A 22,494-nucleotide genomic window follows, 5' to 3' on the forward strand; every position below is an offset into this window, starting at 1 on the left:
GATCTTATAAGGAGAGAGACAAGGCAATTTGTGTCCGATGAGGGACTAAACTCAACATGCCCCGCATGTCTGGGCTAGATTGGGCCAAAGCACGTGGAGATATGAATTGGGTGACGTGGAAAAGAGAAAGGCCCACTCTGATACCATGATAAATTTGGGGGTCCAACTCAAAACCAATTGGCAATGAGTGGAGAGGCCCAGGATCTTATAAGGAGAGAGACAAGGCAATTTGTGTCCGATGTGGGACTAAACTCAACATTGATTACATTCGTACTGATTCCACTAAAACCAAGTTTGTGCCAAATTTTGAACCAGACCCTTATGTTGTGATACAGGCTTTCAAATCAGGGTATTATAGATTGAGAGACTGTCATGGCAATGAAATGTAGGAATCAATTAATGACATATGTGTTAAATAAGTGTAGTCTATGTCCTTTTTGGTCTTTTCCCTTTCCTTATCTTATGTAATACTTATATAGCCTAATTAGGGTTAATTAATAATCTTAATCTTCTTTTCTCTAAATTTGAACTTGGTATCAGAGCCAAACTCCATCGAAACCCATTGCTACAAACTCCATTAACTGATTCTTCCTTAAATCATCACCCAACTTCTCTCGTCTTCAATTCATATCACCCCTATGGGGGTTCTTTGTCATTACACACCCTAATCGCATCATGCGATAGGGAGTTAATAACTATTCGAAGCCTACGATTAGGCTGTTCTCACAACAATGATGTTGTTTGGTGCCTGCGACACCCAAGGTAGCTGTATCTAAGCCCTACGACACTCAAGGTAGCAGTTTTGATCTTGTGCGACCATTGTAGGTGGCTGTATGAGACCTACGATCACTGCAGGCACCCTTTTTTGAGTTTTTCAATCATCGTAAGTGGCTGCTCAACCTTGTGCGACCATCGTAGGTGACTGTCTGAGACCTGCGATCACAGTAGCTGACCTCTTTTGGGTTTTCGACCATCGTAAAAGGTTGCTCTGTCTTGTGCGACACAACAGACTGCTGTTTTGAGACCTGCGATCACAACAGGTGACCTCTTTTGGATTTTCGACCATCGTAAGAGCCTGCTCTGTCTTGTGCGACAAAGGAGACTACTGTTTGAACCCTGCGATCACAGTAGGTGGTTGGTTTTGATCCTTGATCATCGTTGGTTGTTATATGAGGGTGGTGGCAGTTGTTTTTATTTTATTTTTATTTTTTTATAAGTAGAGGCTGTTCTAACAGTAGTATTGCTCATTGATTCTTCACTCGCGGTAATGACTACTCGGTTCACCCACATCAGTGTTTGATCAGCTTCCACGGCTCTTACGATGGTGCATTGTCACCTTTAGGGTGCTGCGATTTTTTTTATCCTTGGGAGTCGTGCCTCTTTTTTTACTTGGAACTCCCTTAAAATCAAAGTCCACGGATCCTTTGATGGCCTTTGAGACATCATCTTCCTCGATCACTAGTAATGGATCGAGTGGTCTTCCTTCTCACTCAACTGATTTTCCAGGCATTCAAATTACTACTGTGAAATTAGATGGTCCTAATTATCTCCTTTGGACACGATCGGTTGAAATGTTCATAGGTGGAAAGGGAAAGATCGGTTACCTCACAGGGGCAGACAAACAACCCGCACAGACTGACACTTCTTACTCCCATTGGTTTGCTAATGATTCTATGGTCCGATCTTGGCTGGTTACATCTATGCAACCATACATTGCAGTTGGTTTTATGTTCTCCTCTACAACAAAACAAATATGGGATTCCGCTAAGAGCATTTACTCGCAAGAATCAGTTGCCTTGGATTGGAGATCGGCCTTATTCTTGACTTACCGCCCAAAGAATCAATCAAACAAACGGCACTATGCCAGAAAAAAGCAAGGATCGGGTGGTAAAAAAGTGGTCTTGAGCAACCTTGCCTCTTCCCCTCCCGCAAAAGGAACTTACTTTTGCATGCTTACTTCTGGATGGGAATGGATCAACAACAGAGAATTGCTGCGACGGCTTGACATTTCTTTTGTTAGGTTTCGATGGTTCTGTTGATGAGCTCTGAAGGCATTGCTTTGCTCGCTTCTCACCCGGGCCACACTCTTGCTTCTAGCAGCTAGGAGCGGAGGCGGCCTCTGCTCTGGAAGGCTTGGTTCGTGGTGAAAAAGAGGAACTTTGGGTCGGGAGAACGAGAAAGAGACAAAGCAGATGGCTCGGTTGGCCGAAAAACAATAGTTGCAGTGAAGGGGTATGGGTATAGGGCCGAAGTGAGGTTCTTTCAACTCGTATGAGAACTATTCCCCTCCCGGTTGAGATGGTTATTAAACGGGAACAACCTATACGTCAAAATAACGTTCGGATCTTCAACTTAGAGCGTGAGATTTCTCGTCTTTCACAGGGTGACTCTTCAGTTACCACTTATATATCACAGCTACGTGCTCGGTGGGAAGAGTTGACCTTCTATTCCTCGTCATATGCCTGGAAGAACCCTCTTGATGAGACATTGTATGCGTCAATTTTGGATTAGAATCGGGTTTTTCAGTTTCTGGCTGGTCTCCGGGATGAGTTTGAGTATGCGATAGTTCATTTATTGGGTATGGATCCTTTTTCGTCCCTACAGACTACATATTCCTATGTCTTGGCTGATGAGAGTCGTCGCATAGCTGTCTTACTCCTTTCTTTGGGAGATCACTCCGCTATGCTTGCTCACCTACCTTCTCCACAATCCCCCATCGGGTCTTTGCCTACCCGTCAGCGACATAAGTGTGATCATTGTGGAAAGTTGGGTCACGTGAAGGCTCGCTGTTATGCACTTCATGGTCGTCCTAACCAGCATCGTCAACAGTCTCAACGATCTTCAGCTCATGTAGTTTCTTAGCAGACAACTGATTTAGCACCCCCTTCAGCCGGTTTCTATCAGATTCGGTATCTCTATCCCAAGCCGAGCTTGACAAGTTCAGGAAATTCCTCAATCAGATAGAGACCTCATCTCAGCCGGTTTCTACCTTCGCTCACTTAGGTACCTTTGCATCTGCACACAGTGTTTCCGCCACTTCCTCACCATGGATCATTGATTCTGGTGCCTCAGATAACATGACCGGTACGTCCTCCCTATTTAAAACCTATAGCGTTTGTTCTGGTCATCGCAAGGTCCGCCTGGTTGATGGTTATTTGTCTTCCATAGTTGGTCAAGGCCATTTACCCGTTAAATCTTCTTTATCCTTAACTAACACACTACATGTTCCTCAACTTACTACTATGTATCTGTTAGTAGTCTTACAAAAATTTGAACTGCAGTGTAACATTTTATCCCTCTTATTGTGTCTTTCAGGATCTGGAGTCGAAGAGGACGATTGGCACTGGACGTGAAGTGAATGGATTGTATCTCTTGGACGTTCCCCGTTCGTCTAGCACCCATTCTGCTTTTCAACTTAGTAGTAGTATTAGTCAGTCTAATAAGGCTCTTGTAATGCGTTGGAATTTACGCTTAAGCCATATTTCCTTTGGATATTTGAAACACATGTTCCCTACTTTATTTAATAGTAACAATTTACTTGATTTTTCTTGTGAAATTTGTCAATTAGCTAAACATGTGCGTTTTTCTTATCCTATTAGTATAAATACTACTACACCTGTTATGTTTGACTTAATTCATTCAGATGTGTGGGGTCCTTGCCCCGTTACATCCACTATTGGTTTTTGCTATTTTGTCTTGTTCATCGATGACCACAGTCGTACCACTTGGGTTTATCTTATGAAACACAAGAGTGAAGTTTATGGGATCTTCAAGCAATTTCTTACTATAGTTCATACCCAATTTGGTCGTACCATCAAGACTTTCCGTTCTGATCATGGTACTGAGTACACCTATAGTGAGGTCTTGAACCTTTGCTTAGAGTCTGGCATTGAACATCAAATGTCCAATGTTAAGACCCCTCAGCAGAATGGTTGATCAGAATGAAAAAATTGCCATATTCTAGAGTTAGTCCGTGCCATTTCTATTGGCATGAACGTGCCCCAATCCTATTGGGTTGATGCAGTTTTTACTATTGCTTTCTCCAGATCGTACTGTGTTTCCGCTTCCTCCGCGTGTTTTTGGGTGTGTCTGCTTTGTTCAAATTCTTGACCAAACTCGCACTAAACTTGACCCTAAGGCCGTAAAATGTATCTTTCTGGGTAATTCCTCTACCTAAAAGGGATACCGTTACCATCCTCTTTCTCGATGGCGTTTCATTTCTCGAGATGTTTCTTTTTTTGAGCATACTCCTTACTATAGTGGGTCCCTTGGCATTCAATCTGAATGTTTTTCTTTAGATTCACCTGATGATACCTTCCCTTCTTTATTTCCCCTTCTTATGCCTATTCCTCCTTCTCCACTCCCTGTCAGTTCATCCCTTCCTCCATTGCAGGTTTACTCTTGGCGACCACGTGATACTACCATCTCGCCTCCAGCTCCGCCTCCATCTGTTCCCTGTGATGATCGTCCTATTAACTACTCGTAAGAGTAAGCGCACTTGTACTTATCCCATTTCTAATTATATATATGATTCTGCACTCTCACCTTCCTATCAGAGTCTTCTTGCTTCTGTTTCCGCTGTTTCTCTTCTACTACTGTTGTAGATGATATTGCCTATCCTGAGTGGCGAGCAGCTATGATTGATGAGTTGACTGCTCTTGAAAAGACTCAAACTTGGGAACTTGTTCCTCTTCCGCTTGGAAGGAAAGCTGTGGGTTGTCGCTGGGTCTTCATTCTTAAGCATAATCCGGATGGTTCCATTGCTCGTTATAAGGCCCGTCTGGTGCCCAGGGGTTATGTTCAGACTTATGGGATTGATTATCAGGAAACTTTTGCTCCAGTTGCCAAGATGACCACCATTCGCGTTCTCCTTTCTGTTGCTGCTATCAGAGGGTGGCCTCTCTTTCACTTAGATGTCAAGAATGCTTTTCTCAATGGTGATCTTCACGAAGAAGTCTATATGGTCCAACCTCATGGGTTTCTTACTTCTGCTTCTCCTGCACATGTTTGTCGTCTTCGCTGGTCTCTTTATGGCCTGAAGCAGTCTCCTCGTGCTTGGTCTGAGCGCTTTATTAAGGCCATGCATCAGTTTGGATTCCATCAGAGTTCTGCTGATCACACCTTGTTCTTGCGTCTCTCCCAAGGTAAAACTGTTGCTCTAATTGTGTATGTAGATGATATTGTTCTTACTGGAGATGATGACGATGGCCTTACCGAGGTCAAAACTTACTTAGGACGTCAATTTAAGATTAAGGACCTTGGACATCTTCGCTATTTTCTGGGTATTGAGGTTGCACGGTCCCAGTCCAGTATATTTATTTCTCAGCGTAAGTATGTCCTTGACCTACTCAGTGACTCTAGTCAACTTGGATATCGTCCATCTGATACTCCTATTGAGCAGAATCACAAGTTGACTGATTTTGAGGGGGAGTGTGTGTCAGATATTGGCCAATATCAACGTCTTGTGGGAAAATTGATCTACTTTTCTATGACTCGTCCTGACACTGTCTATGCTGTTAGTGTTGTTAGTCAGTTTATGCACTCGTCTCGAACATCTCATCTTACTGCTGTTTATCGTATTCTTAGATATCTTAAGTGATGTCTGGTCGAGGTATTTTATTCAAAATCATGGTCATCTTCGCGTTGAGGCATGGACAGATGCAAATTATGCTGGTTCAGTGACTGATAGAAGGTCTACTTCTGGGTATTGTACTAAAGTTGGTGGTAACTTGGTAACCTGGCGCAGTAAGAAGCAGGATGTGGTTTCTCGATCGAGTGCTGAGTCAGAATACAAAGCTATGGCACTTGGAGTATGTGAGTTGTTGTGGCTCAAAATCTTACTAACTGATTTATGTCTTCCTATGCCGGTCCCTTTCTTATTATATTGGGATAATAAATCAGCTATTAACATAGCTGCAAATCCGGTTCAACATGACAGAACGAAGCATATCGAAGTTAATCGTCATTTCATTAGAGAAAAGATAGTTTTTGGACAAATTTGTACTCCCTTTGTTCCTACATCTCAACAATTCGCTGATGTTCTTACTAAGGTGTTAGTAAAAACTCTTTTGAAGATGTATTGTCCAAGTTGGGTATTGTTGATATCCACGCACCAACTTGAGGGGGAGTGTTAAATAAGTCTAGTCTATGTCCTTTTTGGTCTTTTCCCTTTCCTTATCTTATGTAATACTTATATAGTCTAATTAGGGCTAATTAATAATCTTAATCTTCTTTCTCGAAATTTGAACTATATGGTTGAAAAAAATTTACTGCTAAATTCCTGAGAAACATTTGTCTTTATGATCACTATATTGTATTCTTGAATTTCAAATCCTTGTAAAAAACAATTGTGTTACAACGACTAAATTTGAATGAATCAAAACTTTACCCGTTTTCATGATTAGTCCTTTGCATTTTAATTATATTCCATAAAAATAATTGATCGTGATAAACTAACAATTGTCTCTCTCTTGAGAAAGACTAGACATTTTCATAACGTGCGTATGTAGGAACAACTTGATAAAGATATCATATAATAAGCAAAGAACATTCACTATATTCCAATCGTTCGTCATCAAATACATCGGATTACAAAATTGAGAATTCAGAAAGGAAATCCTAAATCTGCTAGATCTTGCAACCAATCACCAATAGGCTTAAGGTTTTCCTCAAGATTCTGAACACTATCGGTCATACTTGCTATTCTGGATCGGTCATACTTGCTATTCTGGATCGGCCATCAAGTATTGTTCCTGTCTGTCTCTCTTGCTCTTCTTGAATTCGTTCCGATTCTTCCCTTATCTCTGACACCTTGACGACCATGGACTCTTCTTCAGCATTACACTCAGCCAATTCTTCATTAATAGCTCTGAGTTACTGGTTCAAACGTTCAATCTCGCTCTGAGTATGTGTTGCCTGCATGGTCAATCCCAGCTTCTGGTCTTGAATACCTTGCAGATTTGCTTCGGTTGATCTAAGATTCTGAATGAAGTCGTCCGCTTGAACTTGCAACACATTTATCTCTTGATTAACCCTGACCTTGTCCCACTTCAATTTTTCGATCAAATAACGAAAAGATCCTTGTAACGCTTGCCGTTGAATTTTATTCTCCGTCCATGTCTGTCTTACCAAGAAAGAGTCCATCCGGTAGCTCATGATAATGCAAGCCAAATTAGTCTGAAGTGCAAGAACTTTTAAATCTTGTGCCTTTTTGTATAATGATTTGAACTTGGCTTCAGGAAGGTGATGTAGCTGGAAGATTTTGGAATAAATTTTGACAAACCTTTCTAACTTGGTATGCATTAGAGCTTTTTAAACTTCCTATGGATACTGTGCTACATCCTCTGGGATTTTTTCCTTCTGAGGAAAAGCTGTGAAGAACCATGGTAGGAGAGGAGGTATGATCTTTGATGGGAAGGAGATCTCGATTCATAACCTTATCATTGATATCATGCCGCTCCTTTTCTTGTGGGCTAGCATGTGTTGGGATTTTCGGTGCTTGTGTTTTGAGGTTTTCATTTTCTAATAGAAGTTTATGTTTCATTGTGGTCCTAAGCTGGTCTGTTTTTGGTTCTTGTTGTTCTTGGCATGGGGATTTTTCTTTGGTCAGTCATATTTCCACCTCTCTTATATATATATTTTTCATCTATTTGTCTTTTACATGAAAAAAAATGTGTTCCACTGTACTTTGGCCATGTATCTAATATTTCAACAGCCAAAACCAACTATATATGCACAGAAATGAAAATAATCATGCCACATTAACCACATACCACATACTATGCGAAACACTATTGAATTGGCATCAAGCCGGGAAAAAAAGTTATGCCAATGCTAATTTAAGGCTTAGCCAAGGCCTGGTCAGTCTAATCCCATAGTCACTTTGGGATCTTGATCTGACTCAATTAATATCAAGTTGAATTGGATGAGTAAACTCCGTCCTGGACGATTTCTAGAACCACGCCTCTTGTTAGCAGTTGGTTTAATGTTGTTTGGTTTTTTTGTTTTTTGCGCTAAAAAACTTACATATATAGATATATATTTTTGTTGGTACTCACAAAGACCTCATTATTCAGAGAACAGTAGATGAGAGGACATCTAAAGCTGCAGAATTGGAGCAAAAGTTGGCATTGCTTGAGGTAGGGTAGAATCCTTTTAATTTTTTATTTTTTTTCTTGAGATTAAGGTACTATCTTGAGTTCTTCATTGTGATATTTCACTAAAATTGTCAGGCTGAATGTGCATCTTTAAGTCAAGAGTTGCAAGATATGGAAGTTCGTGCGCGTCGTGGACAAAAGAAATCTTCTGAAGAAGCAAATCAAGCACTTCAGGTAAACAACATAGTAAGACTAGTATGCAAGTAATGCTCAAAATTTGTTGCAATCATGATCTAAATCTTAGACTACCCAAACATTTCAAAACGTTAAAACTTGTCCCCAGCATTTAAATGTGTTTGAGCTGAGGAATCTTCTACCTCATGCAAGCACTTGTTTAGTCAACCATGCTCATCAATGAAGTTTCCTTAAAATGTTTATGCACTTCATAAACATTTTTTTTTTATGGCTAAGAAAGAAAGTATTGTATTAATGAATGAAATAGGGATAAACCCCTAATTTACAAGCCTAACATGAGGCCAAGACAATGAATCTTCCAATAAAGATTAGGGGACATCCAAGAAAGAAGAAAATACAAAAGATTTTCTCATTGAGACACCAAATTTTGCCAAGTCGTCATCCGCCACTGCGTTCGCTTCCCTCCAAACATTTCGAATCTGCCAATGACAATTAGAGAGAAGGTCTCTTGCAACTTCATAAACATAGTACAACTGGCTGTCTGCATTTCTTCGGTCTAAATATTATTGATTTTAATTCCATCATAATTTTCACATGACATGATGCCAAAGTTAGAGAAAGTTTAGATTTACAATTAGAGTTTTAGCAACATGAGCCTGATTTTCCAGTCGCGACATCACTTTTACAATATTATTGATACATTTAGGGATTAATTATTATGGAAATTCATAGTCTAAAAAAACGTCCCTAATGACCTTGAAAGTTTTCAGTCACTTGTTTTTAGTGCACTAACTTCCAGAAGTATCTATCAAGATGCAAGCATGGCAGGAAGAAGTGGAGCGTGCACGCCAAGGTCAAAGAGATGCAGAAAGCAAGCTTTCTTCTTTGGAGGTAAGAGTGTTTTGGTTCTTACTTAACATCTTCATAATTTCTCTTATTTTAAACAAATAAGCAAACATTTTTTTGTGGAAACTCATTTATCCAACAATGTAGATTTACAAATAAGAGAGCTGATGAGAAATTTAGCCACCTGTTTAATTTGTTTATACAATTAATAGTTCATTCATAATGATTTTGTTCTACTGTTTTTTCTCTTTTGACATAATTCCTTGGCAGGCTGAAGTGCAAAAGATGAGAGTGGAACTGGCAGGCATGAAAAGGGATGCTGAGCATTACTCACGACAGGTTGCTTCAGTTTTTTCTTTTGTAATTTTTTTTTTTCCATATGCTAACTACTGTTTCTGGACTACAACACTGGCACCATTTTGGGCATCAGTCTTCCCTTTGACTTTTAAACTCTTGCTTTCTTGATTGAAACAAGATCTACTAAATAATCTGGCACTGTTTGACATTGATGTAATTGATACGAAAGTTGGCTCCTATTGACCTACCCACATGGAAACTGAGGGAGTAGCCATGGTAGGAAATATCAATCCAGCATTAGCTTCTCTCTCTAGCCAGCCACTACTGAACATTGTACTCTAGTCATCTGTCCTTAGTGCAACTGTATCCAAATGGCTAGCTTTTTGGTTTAGGTGGAAACCTAACTACCCTTCCTTCTATAAGAACTCACCGCACACCTAAATGCCTTGGACTAGATTCATACTCCATGTAAGCAAAGTACTTATCCTCCGATTGCACCTAATACCTATGTTTGTTCCAGGAAAAGATGTCTCATCTTCATCAATTAAGCAGAAGGAAATGGGAGGGAAAAGTGTTGCTGTGTGTAACAGTGCAATAGACACTTAAAAAAGGAACAGTTTTATGAAAGCACTGATATCCAAGAATTCACAAAATTCCAAAGCAAGAGGAAATTTAGTAGAAGAATTAATTGAAAATTTTACTATGTAGTAAAGGGCTCCCTTTGAGATTTGTGTTGAGTCTAGAGGATATCCTTTCTATATCTTGTTTCATCTGATTCTCATTGGGCTATGTAGTGTTTGTGCAGGATAGTTATGTTTTTAATATAGAAAAGGTAATTTGCACGGGAAGCGTTTGGAGGCCCTAAAGAGAGCCAAACATTTTTCAATACATGGGCTAGAAGTTTCAGAATGGTCTGATTTTTTGTCAGGGTGATCTCTACGGTGAGGAGATCATCCTCACCAAAAATCAGCCCATTCCAAAATTTCTAACCCTAGTTTTCAAGTTGAAGAATTGTGGATCGTCCAATTATTGTAAACCACTTTTGATGGGGTTAGAACTTTCAGAATGGGCTGGTTTTTGGGGAGGATGATCTCCTCACCATAGGTCACATCTCACAAAAAATCAGCCCCATTCCAAAACTTCTAGCCCATGTATTGAAAAAATGTTTGGCTCTCTTTAGGACCTCCGAACACTCCCCATTTGCAAAAAAGAATGTACAAGGTGTTCTTTATGAAGCACCACAAAAAAGAAAAACAGCAATAGAAAGGACTAAACAACTACCTAATTATAAACCCGATCCCATCTAACTAGAAAATCTTCAAAAAAGACCCCCCCTGAATACATTGAACACCTTCCCCCAGAAGAAAATAAACAATAAAATGGAGAAGATTAGATCTTGTAAGTCTAGTTCTTTGTCTTTGAAGATGTGTCTATTGCATTCCTTCCATAAGCCCCAACCCATAGTACATTAGCGTTACTTTTCTATTTCTATTATAATGTTTTGAAGATTATGTTATATGAATGCGCATTAGTTGTGTACTTCTATTACTTTGTGAATTGCACTTGTCATCCTATACCTTTTAATTGTTCGTCTTTTGTGTGTGTGTGGCAACCATTTGATAGGAACATATGGAACTAGAGAAGCGATACCGTGAACTAACAGATTTATTGGTATGTCGGTCCTCAGCAATCTTTCTTCATTAATTCAGCCACATTCTGATAACTTGTAATTACTAGTGAATGATAGCCTTAAACAACTTGTATGCACTGATTCAGTACCACAAGCAAACACAACTTGAAGCAATGGCTAGTGAAAAAGCTGCAGCTGAATTCCAATTGGAGAAAGGGGTGAAGCGTCTTCAAGAAGCACAGGTTTATGTTTAACAATTGAGCTACACTTCTCTAATTTCATCTTAATCTTCTAGGCTAAATATTTGCTTTGTTCATTCCATTGTTTTAAAAGGTCTTTGACAATTATGCCTAGAGGACTTCCTTTGGATGGGCCTTCTTCAAAATGCCTTGTACCATTTTAAGAAATTGTATAAGCTAGTGGAGGATGCCTTATGCCTTCTACACCTCTTTTATTTCATTGTTATAGAGTTGTACCCTTACATGCTTGTGCTGGTGGTGACGAGTTTGGGTTAAAATTGCTTGAAAAGTTCAATTTTGTTTTTCCTCCTAAAATCTTAGCTAAAAGTTAGTAACTTATTCTTTATATGTTTTTCCTAGTTCTTTTTCGATTTTAATAAATTACCCTATTATTAATTTTATATATTTGATAATCATATAAAAACATCATGTTCACGATGCGTATGCTCTAAACCTTGAAGCTGTTGAACAGTATGCTTCACTTGTTTAAAGAACTCTTGGCCTTTTGTCCAATAACTTCATCTGCAATATTGAACAGGTAGAGGCGGATAGAAGTAGAGCATCTCGTCGAGCATCATCATCTTGGGAAGAAGATGCCGACTTGAAGGCGCTTGAGTATGTTTACTTCCTAAAATAAATTTTTTATTTCTATATCATTCCTCTAAAGCTTTAAGACATTCTTATTCACCTTGAGATATCTCTTGATAATTGTTTAGTATGTAGTTTAACTATTTCATGACAAGTATTTTACATTGTTTCCTGAGCTCAAAGTCATTGATTTGCTCACATGTGATATTTTTCCATCTAAAAGGTTCCATTGGCACTTGAGGAAGATGCGATAGTTTCATCTCAAACCCATTTGAAAAAAATAAAACAGAAAGAAAATGGGCTATGGTCACTACCACCTCATCATGCAATATGAGATATGAACATGTTATTGGGGGCCATAGTTTATTTTTTATTTTATTTTTGTTATTAACTACCAATCCGAAAGAAGGATCCTATCTCATCACTTGATGGATACAATCACTACATGTCACTCAATGTCATTAAATAGCTATAGCCATAGTTACAAGTAGGGGTTCATGAATAAGTCAGCAAGAGGAAAATTTGAGAAGTAATCAGGTTGGAATTATGGTTGTGTAATTGTTTCTAGAGATTGGTATATTCTCAAACTATATCAGCAAATCTCATATGAAACTCTAATAGTAAATCAACATTCCATTCATCTACAAAAAAGTAACAATAGTTCCACTACACATTCAATGTTCATATTATTCAAAATATAAAAAAGATTACAATAATGAATCCAAGTTAGGATTCCTCAATTGATAAAAAATCATCAAACACAATATCATCTTCCTTTGAATCCTCATTCTCTAATGCTTCATTGATAAAATGCTCACCTTCAACTTCATAAATGTCATATCTGTTGGAATATCCATCTGATTCATTGATTGGACATTGAATTTGCGATCTATTGGATTGGCCTTTAACCGATCAATCAGATCAGCCATAAAACTGATCGATCAGCTATGTTATACCAATTGATCCGACCAGCCATAAAACCGACCGATCAGCTATGTTATACCGATCGGTCATGTTTTTTCTTATACCTTTATTTTTCTTATTCTCTATGGCTCTCGAGCCCGTGTAGGTTGTAACGAGGGTTTCCAACACATTCAATGTAAATATAAATATAAATATAAATTAATGGGAGACTGAACAAGTTAAGCTCATCTCTTTTTCATCTTCTCTTCTCCATATTCTTCTCGTAAAATATCTTCCCTCTCTGCTCTAAATCACTTTATACTGATTACACGCTAAGAATTTAACATGGTATCAAAGCATTGTCATGTGCCTGTCAAGGAATTCTAGGGGGAGTTGTCAAACCTTAGATCCATCACACAGATCAAAAAAGATCTGGTGGATGTCCCAGATTGGTCTTGCAAAAGTTTAGATCAAGGGTTTTGTTCATTCTCCTCTCTCGGATTGGTCTCAATTGCTTGAGAGATGTCTTCTTTAGAGGCAGTTTCTAGTGTTTCTCCTCCCGTAGACCACTGTCAGAGATGAGTTCATTGTCGCAGAGTACTCATGTAGACCACAACCCCCAATTATGCATAACCACTGTAAATCTCGATGGGACTAACTACCTAGAGTGGAAAACGTTTGCTGAGATGTATATTGGAGGGCATGGTTATGATGACCACCTCATTGGACAGCTTCCCAAACCACCTACAACAGATAAATCTTATAAGTAGTGGTATACAGAGAACCTTACAGTGAGTTCATGGCTAATACACTCTATGCAACCACAAATTAACAAGAGTTTCATGTTTCTTAAGAGTGCAAAGGAGATTTGGGATGCAGTGTATCACACTTATTTACAAATTGGGAACTTTGCTAAACTTTATGACTTAAAACAAGAGTTGTCGAGCATTCAACAAGGGAAGCGGTGTTGGTGCGTTACAAAGTATATGGCAGGAGATAGATCATTATGAGGATTAGAGCAATAGTTGTCGTGGCCCATTGATCTGCGTACAAGACTTGGACTTGCAATATCTTTTTTTTTTTTTTTAGTTTTCTTTGCTTAACGTGGGTAGCCCCACCCTTTGGGTGAGACTAATCCCACGGTCACGTGCACTGCCCCGTCGGAAAATCCTATGTGCAACTGGTTGTGTCGAGAGTCAACTGGACCCTGGAGGGTGGCCCCAAGGAATTCATTGCTTTGTGGGGTTTTGAACGGTTGACCTACCCTTCCGGAGGAGCTTATCAAGGCTCTGCTTGCCACTAGGCCAACCCTTTGGGGTGAAGGCTTGCAATACACACCCAGTCACTCAGCAGAAAGTGGTGTACCGTTTTATAAATGGAAATGAATGCGCAATAAAGGATAGTTGTATAGGTGTTCAGCTCATGCTTAGTTACTTTTGTTGAAACTAAGTTCTCTCTCTCTTTAAAACAGGACCTGCTGTTGCATCAGCTAAGTTGAAACTTTTTATGCCAGAAGTATATGGCTGTACCTATCTTGGATGTTCAGACTTCATCCCTTAAGAATAAAGATTGGCCTTTGGCCACTCATCTTCTTCAACTTAAGAGCGTTTTTGGCGTCAATTTCAGATTAATTTTCAGTGGATTTTAAGCACTGATTTAGTGTTATTTAAGTGCGGTTTAAGCGCTGGCAAGGAAAGGATCAAGTGTTTTAGACTCTACTGCTCCAATTTAGGCAGTTTTATGCATGGTGTCAGTCTCTAGAATTTTGTCATACTGCAGTTCAACCTGCTTTAAGGTACGATTCCATGCGTTCATTTACCATGTGTGACGATGTTCCATGGAGGTTCGAGGTACCACTCTAAGGCCTAATTTGAAGGCTGATTTCAGATTTAGGACGTTTGTCACATGGCTTATGGTGGGTTTCAACCGCTGGTAGAATATTCGTCAAGGCGTGTTTCAAGCACATTTTAGGCGCGGTTTGGGAGATGAGTTGAAGCGATTCAGGCTCGATTCAACAGAGTTTTAGGCGTTTTTAGATCAAGCACTAGTTTTTGGGGAAAAAAAATGAGATTCTAGAGCTACCTCAAGCGTGATTCACGAATGTTTCACATTGGAGGCGGTAGCCTAGGAACTGGTTTGGAGGTGATGGTTTAGTGTGGTTTTAGAAACCAGTGCATCGTGCTTTTGAAGCGCCAGCTTCGACTATTGTTTTTGGCATCTATTTGGGGCATTTTCTAGTATGTTCGGGCGTGATTTTAGTTCTATTTTGGTTGTAGCTTGAGTACTCAAGAATGAAATGGATCTAAAGTTTGGGTTCAGGCGCCAACACACAAGCCTAGATCTATGACTGGGTTTGGTATGATTCAGGTGGGGCATTTCTACTGCATTTATAAATGCATTTCAAACACCGTTCAAACTGGGTCTTCAGTGTCGAGGCAAAGTTGTAGCACGGTTCAGGCGTGGGTTCAGATGAATTTCTAACTGCACTTTCAAGTGTGAGGTTTGGCATGGGGTCGAAGACTCCACTCTTAGGAGTTGTGTTGAAGGTATGGTCAATGACGTCTTAAATGTGACTTTAGGTACTGACCAACATTGACAAGTTGAAGTGAAACCTCCTTTTTTGGAACAGTGTGATATGGTAAGAGAAATAATAACATGGTAGGAGTGTTTTGCACAAGGGAACAAAAGTTATATTTTCGAAGTATTTACTGAAAAGAAAATAACATTCAAAGCATGGTAAGCACGATTCAAAGGAATGCAAGGAGAGACCAAGTTGAGGAGCCCTAAGCATGACTAGGGTGTGGAAATGCTCTAGGCAATATTTTAACTTGATTTAATGTTGATAGATCTAGTCGGGCCAACTTGGAAATCTAGGTTTACTTTTTGTGGACTTGGGCCAGCTTGGCAAGTCCAATTTGACCCATAGCAAAAAGATATGGTGAAATTTCCTTCGATTCCAAAAGAATAAAGATTTGAAGAAAAAGAAGAAAATTGGTAGTCTGTTTTAAACCAAGATGAAGAACCAATGCACAACCAATGATGTGCAATGGTAACAACCAACAAGCAGAACCCTTTTTTCTAAAAAAATGAAGTTAAGGACAAGAAGTTGGAGAGATGATCCGTGTAAAAATAAATATTACTATTTGCGAAGCTTGTATAACATTAACAATGTCAGCCACTACGTTCTCCTTCTACTTAGGCTCTTCGCTGTTGTTGGACATATTTCGTGATGGTTCGGCCTAATCCCTTGCACGTCTCATCCCCGTGATTACTCCCCAATGAATTTGCCAAAATGTTCATCGGTGGAACGAAAAGTGGATAATGTCTTGTGCACGTAGTAGATTCGCAGGATGACTAGGATCCATGTCCACATAAGCTCATTGCATGGTTGTTGTTTGGTTGAAGGAGAAACAAGGTAGGACTGAAGGGACTTGAACCAAGAGGGGTGTGGAAGACTAGGTGGTGGAGAGAGAGAGAGAGGGAGAGTGAGAGTTGTGGAGACAAAAAGAGTCTGCATAGAGTGTGCACTTGTGGTTTTTTATCTTCCCCCTCCCCCCCCAAAAAAAAAAAAAAAATTTAAGGGACCGCTTGAGTTTATATAAAGGGACCTTTCTCTCTTCTTGGTTTGTGGCAAAGGATTCCATTTGAGGTGACAGATAGTTAGGTAAGACATGTCAGTCTTAGTTTGACTCCCCTTTTGTTTACCTGCTTGTCTTACAGGGAGTCAACCTAGGACAGCTAAGTGGATCTGGGAGTCTACTAAAGAGGTTTACTAGTAGCCTAGACACCTCTACCACGCGAAGTAGAAGGATCAAGTCTTACGTTTCTATCCACCTATTGTCCTTGGATTTCTCACTTAGGGCCCACCAAACCCTGGTCTTGTAATACTCCCCCCGACTTTCGTTTAAGTCCCAGAGTCTGAGGTGTTCACTGTCGTAGGTAGCATTTGGAGCTTGGCCAGAGAGTTGGTGTAGAATGCAAGCCGTCGAGCTAATGAGGTCACAATGTGGTTTTGGCATGACGGTCAACTAAGTGCCGACATAAGGCCCTGTCGGTGCACGAATGTAAAAAAGTCGCAAATGGCTCCTTTGACGCCATTGGTGTTGGTGCCGGCACCACTGTTGCTGGTGTAGGTGCTTGACAACCCCACCTGGTCGCCATGTTGGCATCCGTGCATGGTAGCTTATGTACTCAAGATTCTTATTGGCACTTGTACAAAAAGGCCTATCAACATCCTTCTGCCATGTCGATATTTGTCTTAATAGGATACAATAAGGAGTTGTTGCATCATATGATTGAGTTTGTTGGTCGTGAATTTGCAATGAAATATCTAGGCCCACTTTAATATGTTATTGGTATAGAGGTTTCCAGAACCTCTTCTGGCAAGTTTTCAAGTGAGAGAAGGTATGCTAGAGATCTACTTCATCGCTTTTCCATGTTCAATTGCAAGCCAGTTTCCAGTACATTATGATCTAGCATATTTTCTTAAAGGAACAATTGTCTTGAGAACAACCTGACCGACCTATGGGTCTGAGCCATTGGTGATATGGTTTTTGATCTTACCTTGTGTTGTAGCTGGGTTCTCCCATATCTTGTCTTGACAACAACCTGATCTTGCCTTCAATGTCAATCTGGTATATGCATTCCCCAAAAATTTCATGCCATGAAGCAGGTCCTTTGTCATCTTGAATGATTTTTTATCGTCTTTCTTTATTGGCTTCTTGTCGTAACTCTCTTGTTTCCTGCTGGGATACAGATTGAGCTGGCTGTCTAGATACTAGGAGATCTACCTTGGGTTATACAGTCTTATTTGTGCTCTAAAAAAAATGAATAAATTAAACATTTGTTTCTAGGTCTAGTGCAAAAGCTGTATAGAGCTCTCTTACGTTCTCTACTACAAATTAAGTCGGATTTTATTGTGTGATTATCAGGTGTCATGTGCATGGCATTAATCCTGGTCATTATGCTTGCTTCAAAAACATTGAATTCGACTTATTTTGTGATTATTAGTATCGGTCAAAAGATTTGTGAAACAGTCCCATCATCTTTTTGACTTTCCCTTGTTTTCCACTCTCAGTTGTTCACAAATACATATGAAATGCAATGAGGGGATCAGAAACCTGAAAACTTCTGTCTTGATAATGAAACCCATGTTTAAAAAAAAAAACCCATCATCCTAGTACGTAGATGTGCTGTAGAGAGCTGAGGATAACTCATATGTTTGTAAAAAACCCCTTGTTTTTCCTATTTTGATAATTAAATGAGTCTTCCGTCATTCCAAACTCACTATTATAATATGGTTAGAAACCTGAAAACTTCTATTGAAATTACCATGCTATTTCATTTTGCAACCCTTATCCTTTTTCTGTTTTATTTTGACTAGTAACAAACAGTGTACCAGCATTTTCTCATGAAACAGTAACTGCAGGCCTCTCCCTTTGCATCACCGTCATATCACTGGAGCAAGCTTACAGGTACCCACCCTATCTACTTTTCCTTCTCCTATTCCCTCCCAATCCCCTCATGTCTTTCCCTCTAAACTTATCTCATGATGTATGTCCAAATTTGCTTCTTCAGTTGCATAGAGCAGCAAAGCTTTTAGATTCAGGAGCTGTCAGGGCCACTAGATTTCTCTGGCAGTATCCCATTGCTCGTGTTATTCTCCTCTTCTATATGGTGAGAACAGTCAGCTTGCTTTTAAGATTTATTTTCATACATTAATAATAGACGTATCTTCAAATATTTTACCAACTTTGTGTCTGCAGGTATTTGTACATCTATTCTTGATGTATCTGTTGCATCGGCTTCAGGTGTGCATGTCTGCTTATAACTTTTTTCTTTAATTATGGTTAAATTATAAGAGCACAATCATAATTTTGCATGCTCAGCTACATTAATTTTCTGGGCTGTCGTGGATTGATCACGATAATCATAATTAAACAAAAGTGATCAGAAGTTTTGCAATAACTATGTTTTTTGTCCCAAAACAATCATGAAAACAAACTATCTGTATCTAACTAATAGCACTTCTGTGTTCTACAATAATTGGGGGCAATGGATATGGATATGAGAAGCGGGGATAGAACTTGGCATATTCCAAAGTCCTTTGATGATACGAACATGGACGTCATACCTGTATTCCAAAATCTGTGCCACATGCACAAAAGCGTGCACAAGTATCTGTTGGGTAGGGGTGCAACTTGGTTCGGGTTGGTTCGGTTTAGAGCAAAATCAGAACCGAACCGACCAAGATCGGTTCCATTATATGGGAACCAGAACCGAACCAATCCAAACCGACCTTAATTTGGTTTGGTTCGGTTCGGTTCCATGGGTTGAAGAAATTTTTTTTTTACAAACGATGGAAACACATACCTTCGCAGATGGAGAGACCAGTTACCTACTCCCTACCCAATCTGTGTGTGTGTGAGAGAGAGAAAGAGAGAGACGACTCGCCGGTTGTCGGAGTTGAGATGGGCCTGCCGCCGCTAGCCACTAACTGCACACCTGTAGCTGCTAGCCCTCAGTTGCAACAGAGAGAGAGAGAGCGAGACTCTGGCTGCTGGAGTTGAGAGCACCCCGCAGCCAACATATTGGAGCCAGCAGCCGCTGGGCTCTAACCGCACGCTCGGTGCCGCTAGCCCGCAGTTGCAAGAGAGAGAGAGAGAGACATGGAGAAAGAGACTCCGGCCGTCGGGGTTGAGAGCACCCTGCAGCCCACAGATCGCAGCCTGCAGCCCTCAGCCTCAGCTGAAAGAGACGACAGATAGAGAGAGATAGTTAGGGTTTTAAAAAAGAAAAAAATATTATATTTTATTTAGAAATAATTGTTGGTTCGATTTTCGGGTTGGTTTGGTTTTTTATCAATTCTGAACCGAGAACCGAATCGAACTCATCGGTTTTTCATATTTTAAACCCGAAACCAAACCGTATTTAGTCTAAACCGAACTAAACCAATCCAAAACACACGGTTTGGTTCGGTTCTCGGTTTGAACCGAATTAACTTGCAACCCTACTGTTGGGTACACACCCAGAATTTTTCCTAGTAAAGTTTTCAATGACAGTGCCACCCAAATTGGGTGGGCCCAGTTGAAAGTTAAGGAGTTAGGCCCATCAATTTCCCACTTGCAGTTTGCAGATGACACAATAATTTCTTGGAGGACTCTGTGGAGCAAATCAGGTTTCTTAGGGGGATTCTAGTTTGCTTTGAAGTAGTCTCAGGCTTAGCAATCAATCTGTCCAAGAGCAGAATTTCCGGGGTGGGCACAGTGGCTAACCTTCCCCTTCTTGCATCATCTTTGGGATGTCAAGTGGACTCCTTTCCCTCATCCTATCTAGGGTTTCTTGTAGGAGTATGTTACATGAATAAGGCAATTTGGGACCCAATCATCGAGCGGTTAGGTAAGAGGGTTGGCTCATGGAAAGGAAAATATCTTTCTAAAGGGGGGAAAGTGACATTGATAAAGAGTACCTTGTGTAGCATCCCAATTTATTTCCTATTTCTTTTCTTCTTTTTTTTTTTCCATGCGTAGAAGTGTTGTTGAAGATTGAGAAGTTAATAGGGGATTTTCTTTGGAATGATAGGAATGGGGATAGTAAGTTCTCTATGGTGAGATGGAATTGGAATGATGAACAAGGATCTTTTAGGAAAATGGCTTTGGAGGTTTGAGTGAGTTTTTGGAAACAAGTGATTAAAGAGAGAGATGGTGTTGCAAGATTTGGTTGTCTTCCTCATATGGTTGTGGTTGTTGTAGAGGGATTTATAGTCAGTTACAAGAGTTCTAGAAGAAGGTTAGATTCGGAGTGGGGAAGAGCTTGAGGGTTCGGTTCTAGGAAAATCGTTGGTGTGGAAACTTTGGCAATCGTCTTGGAATATTGGGTTTAGACGAGAACTCAATGATTGGAAGATTCATGAGGTGGTCAGCCTTCTAGACTGCATCTCTCAGATTGTTGTTGACCATTCGCTGGAGGATAACGGGAGTGGGAAGGTAACAAGGATAAATTGTTCTCTGTAAGCTCATTTTATAATTCCTTGGTAGTCCCATCTCCTGATTTTCCTTCTATCGAAATATGGGGACCAAAGGTACCTTCTAAAATCCCTTTCTTCATTTGGTCTACGGCCTTGGGTAAAATTCTTACTTTGGATAAAGTAATGGTATAACCTCAGTTAATATTTGCTCCCTTTGTATCTCTTCTGAGGAAATACCTAGAGTTTTTTGGACTTATTTCTTGAATCTTTTCAAAACTTCTTGGTGTTTCCCATATTCAATCTCAGATTTGCTCAAGAGTTGGCAGCACAGGGGTTTAAACTTGAAAAAAAGAATCCTATGGTCCTTAACTCCCTTTGCCGTATGTTGGGGAATTTGGTTGGAATGAAACAATAGAGTTTTTGTGGGGAAGGAGCATTCTGTGCAGATGGTGGTGTTATCCATTGTGGTGTTCCTTTTCTCTTGGAACAAGTTTTCTAAGGAATTTAGAGTATTTTTTGGGGAATTGTTGTATAGGTGGGACAATATTTGTGCAGTCTGAGTTGCTTTGTTGTCTTTTGTTTTTGTCCTTCTACTCTGAGGTGGCCCCCTTGTCCTCCACCATTTTCTTTCCTTAATAACAAATGCTTTTTACCTTTAAAAACAAACAAACAAACAAAAAAGAATGCCAAAAGATTTATGTATCGAACTTCTTGGGAGTTTGGATAATTCTTGAGTTGCTACAAAGACAAAATGGTACCTCTAAAAGAAAATATTTTTCATGAGATTTCCATTGTTCTCTGGAAAATATTTTCTACCTATACATGGCCCAAGCACGACTATTTAGTATTTGATTTCACTAAATACTGATATGATATGATAGCCATATTCGTAACATCCTATGTTACTGGTTCTTTGATTATATTCAATTCTAGGGGTCCTACTGCTCAATACGTGTAACCAACGTTTGATAGTTAGGACATGGCCTCAACGGAGCTTTTATGCAAAAAATTTGTGGTTGGCTGAATGAATCACGCCCTTCCATTCAATTCTTAGAGCCATGTCTTCTATTATAACAAGTGTGTTAATATTTGTTCTCATTACGTCAATCAACAATTCTTCTGGGTTTTCCTCTAATTCTTTTATAACCTTTATCTTGAACATTCCTTCTAACTGAGATTGTAACGAGTCTTTGATACTCATCACCAAATGAGTGAATAATCTATAATAGATTTGGTTCTTTACTAATTTGTTTGCTTATGTTTTATGTGTAGATGCATTTTCATGTGCAAAAGTAAAAAAATGTTGCACAGTACATGCATTATTGTTTACATACTTGTTACAACCTAATGGCTTTTGTTTTCTGAACAATCTTTAGGAACAAGTCGACAATTTTGCAGCTCAAGAAGTTGCAGCTTCAATGGGACTCGCCACCCCTAACTTACCATGAGATGATAATAAGTTTTTGCTGGGTCAGAAGATGATGTTTTGGAGTTCCCACAATGCCTGCTAACTATAGTGATTACAACTACTGCATTTATTTCTGTGGATAGTTTTTCATTTACAGTTTGATTTGTTCTTTCTTGTGAAAACTCATTCCCATTGTGGAAAATATGTATCTTCTCAATTGGTAAGTTTGGATGGTCTATTGGACCCGACGGGACAGTACCCATTGTGTACAGCGAAGCTAATCTGTGGGAATGAGGTGATTTCAATTCTAGGAAACTTGCCAGTCA

At 39.6% G+C, this 22,494-nt stretch overlaps 1 protein-coding gene across 3 annotated transcripts in view; it reads left to right on the forward strand.

Moving 5' to 3' along the window:
- The window catches only part of LOC147393165 (golgin Putative 1), a 51,417-nt gene extending 28,923 nt beyond the window's left edge, over positions 1–22,494 (forward strand). Inside the window, exons 12-22 of one of the 3 annotated variants that reach the window (XM_086455255.1) lie at positions 8,076–8,138; positions 8,232–8,330; positions 9,105–9,182; positions 9,408–9,476; positions 11,058–11,105; positions 11,211–11,306; positions 11,842–11,918; positions 18,214–18,268; positions 18,372–18,470; positions 18,560–18,604; positions 22,137–22,494. In XM_086455255.1, coding sequence (XP_086311381.1) covers positions 8,076–8,138; positions 8,232–8,330; positions 9,105–9,182; positions 9,408–9,476; positions 11,058–11,105; positions 11,211–11,306; positions 11,842–11,918; positions 18,214–18,268; positions 18,372–18,470; positions 18,560–18,604; positions 22,137–22,208 — 801 coding nt within the window. In that variant the 3' untranslated portion in view covers positions 22,209–22,494. Of the gene's footprint in view, positions 1–8,075; positions 8,139–8,231; positions 8,331–9,104; positions 9,183–9,407; positions 9,477–11,057; positions 11,106–11,210; positions 11,307–11,841; positions 11,919–18,177; positions 18,269–18,371; positions 18,471–18,559; positions 18,605–22,136 lie in introns of those variants that run through there. The other 2 variants (XM_086455256.1, XR_015181971.1) reach the window with 2 other exon arrangements.

Source organism: Akebia trifoliata, chromosome 10 (assembly GCF_017979445.1).
Source record: "Akebia trifoliata isolate Shusen 1 chromosome 10, ASM1797944v1, whole genome shotgun sequence".
In the NCBI taxonomy this organism is placed as follows: Eukaryota; Viridiplantae; Streptophyta; class Magnoliopsida; order Ranunculales; family Lardizabalaceae; genus Akebia; species Akebia trifoliata.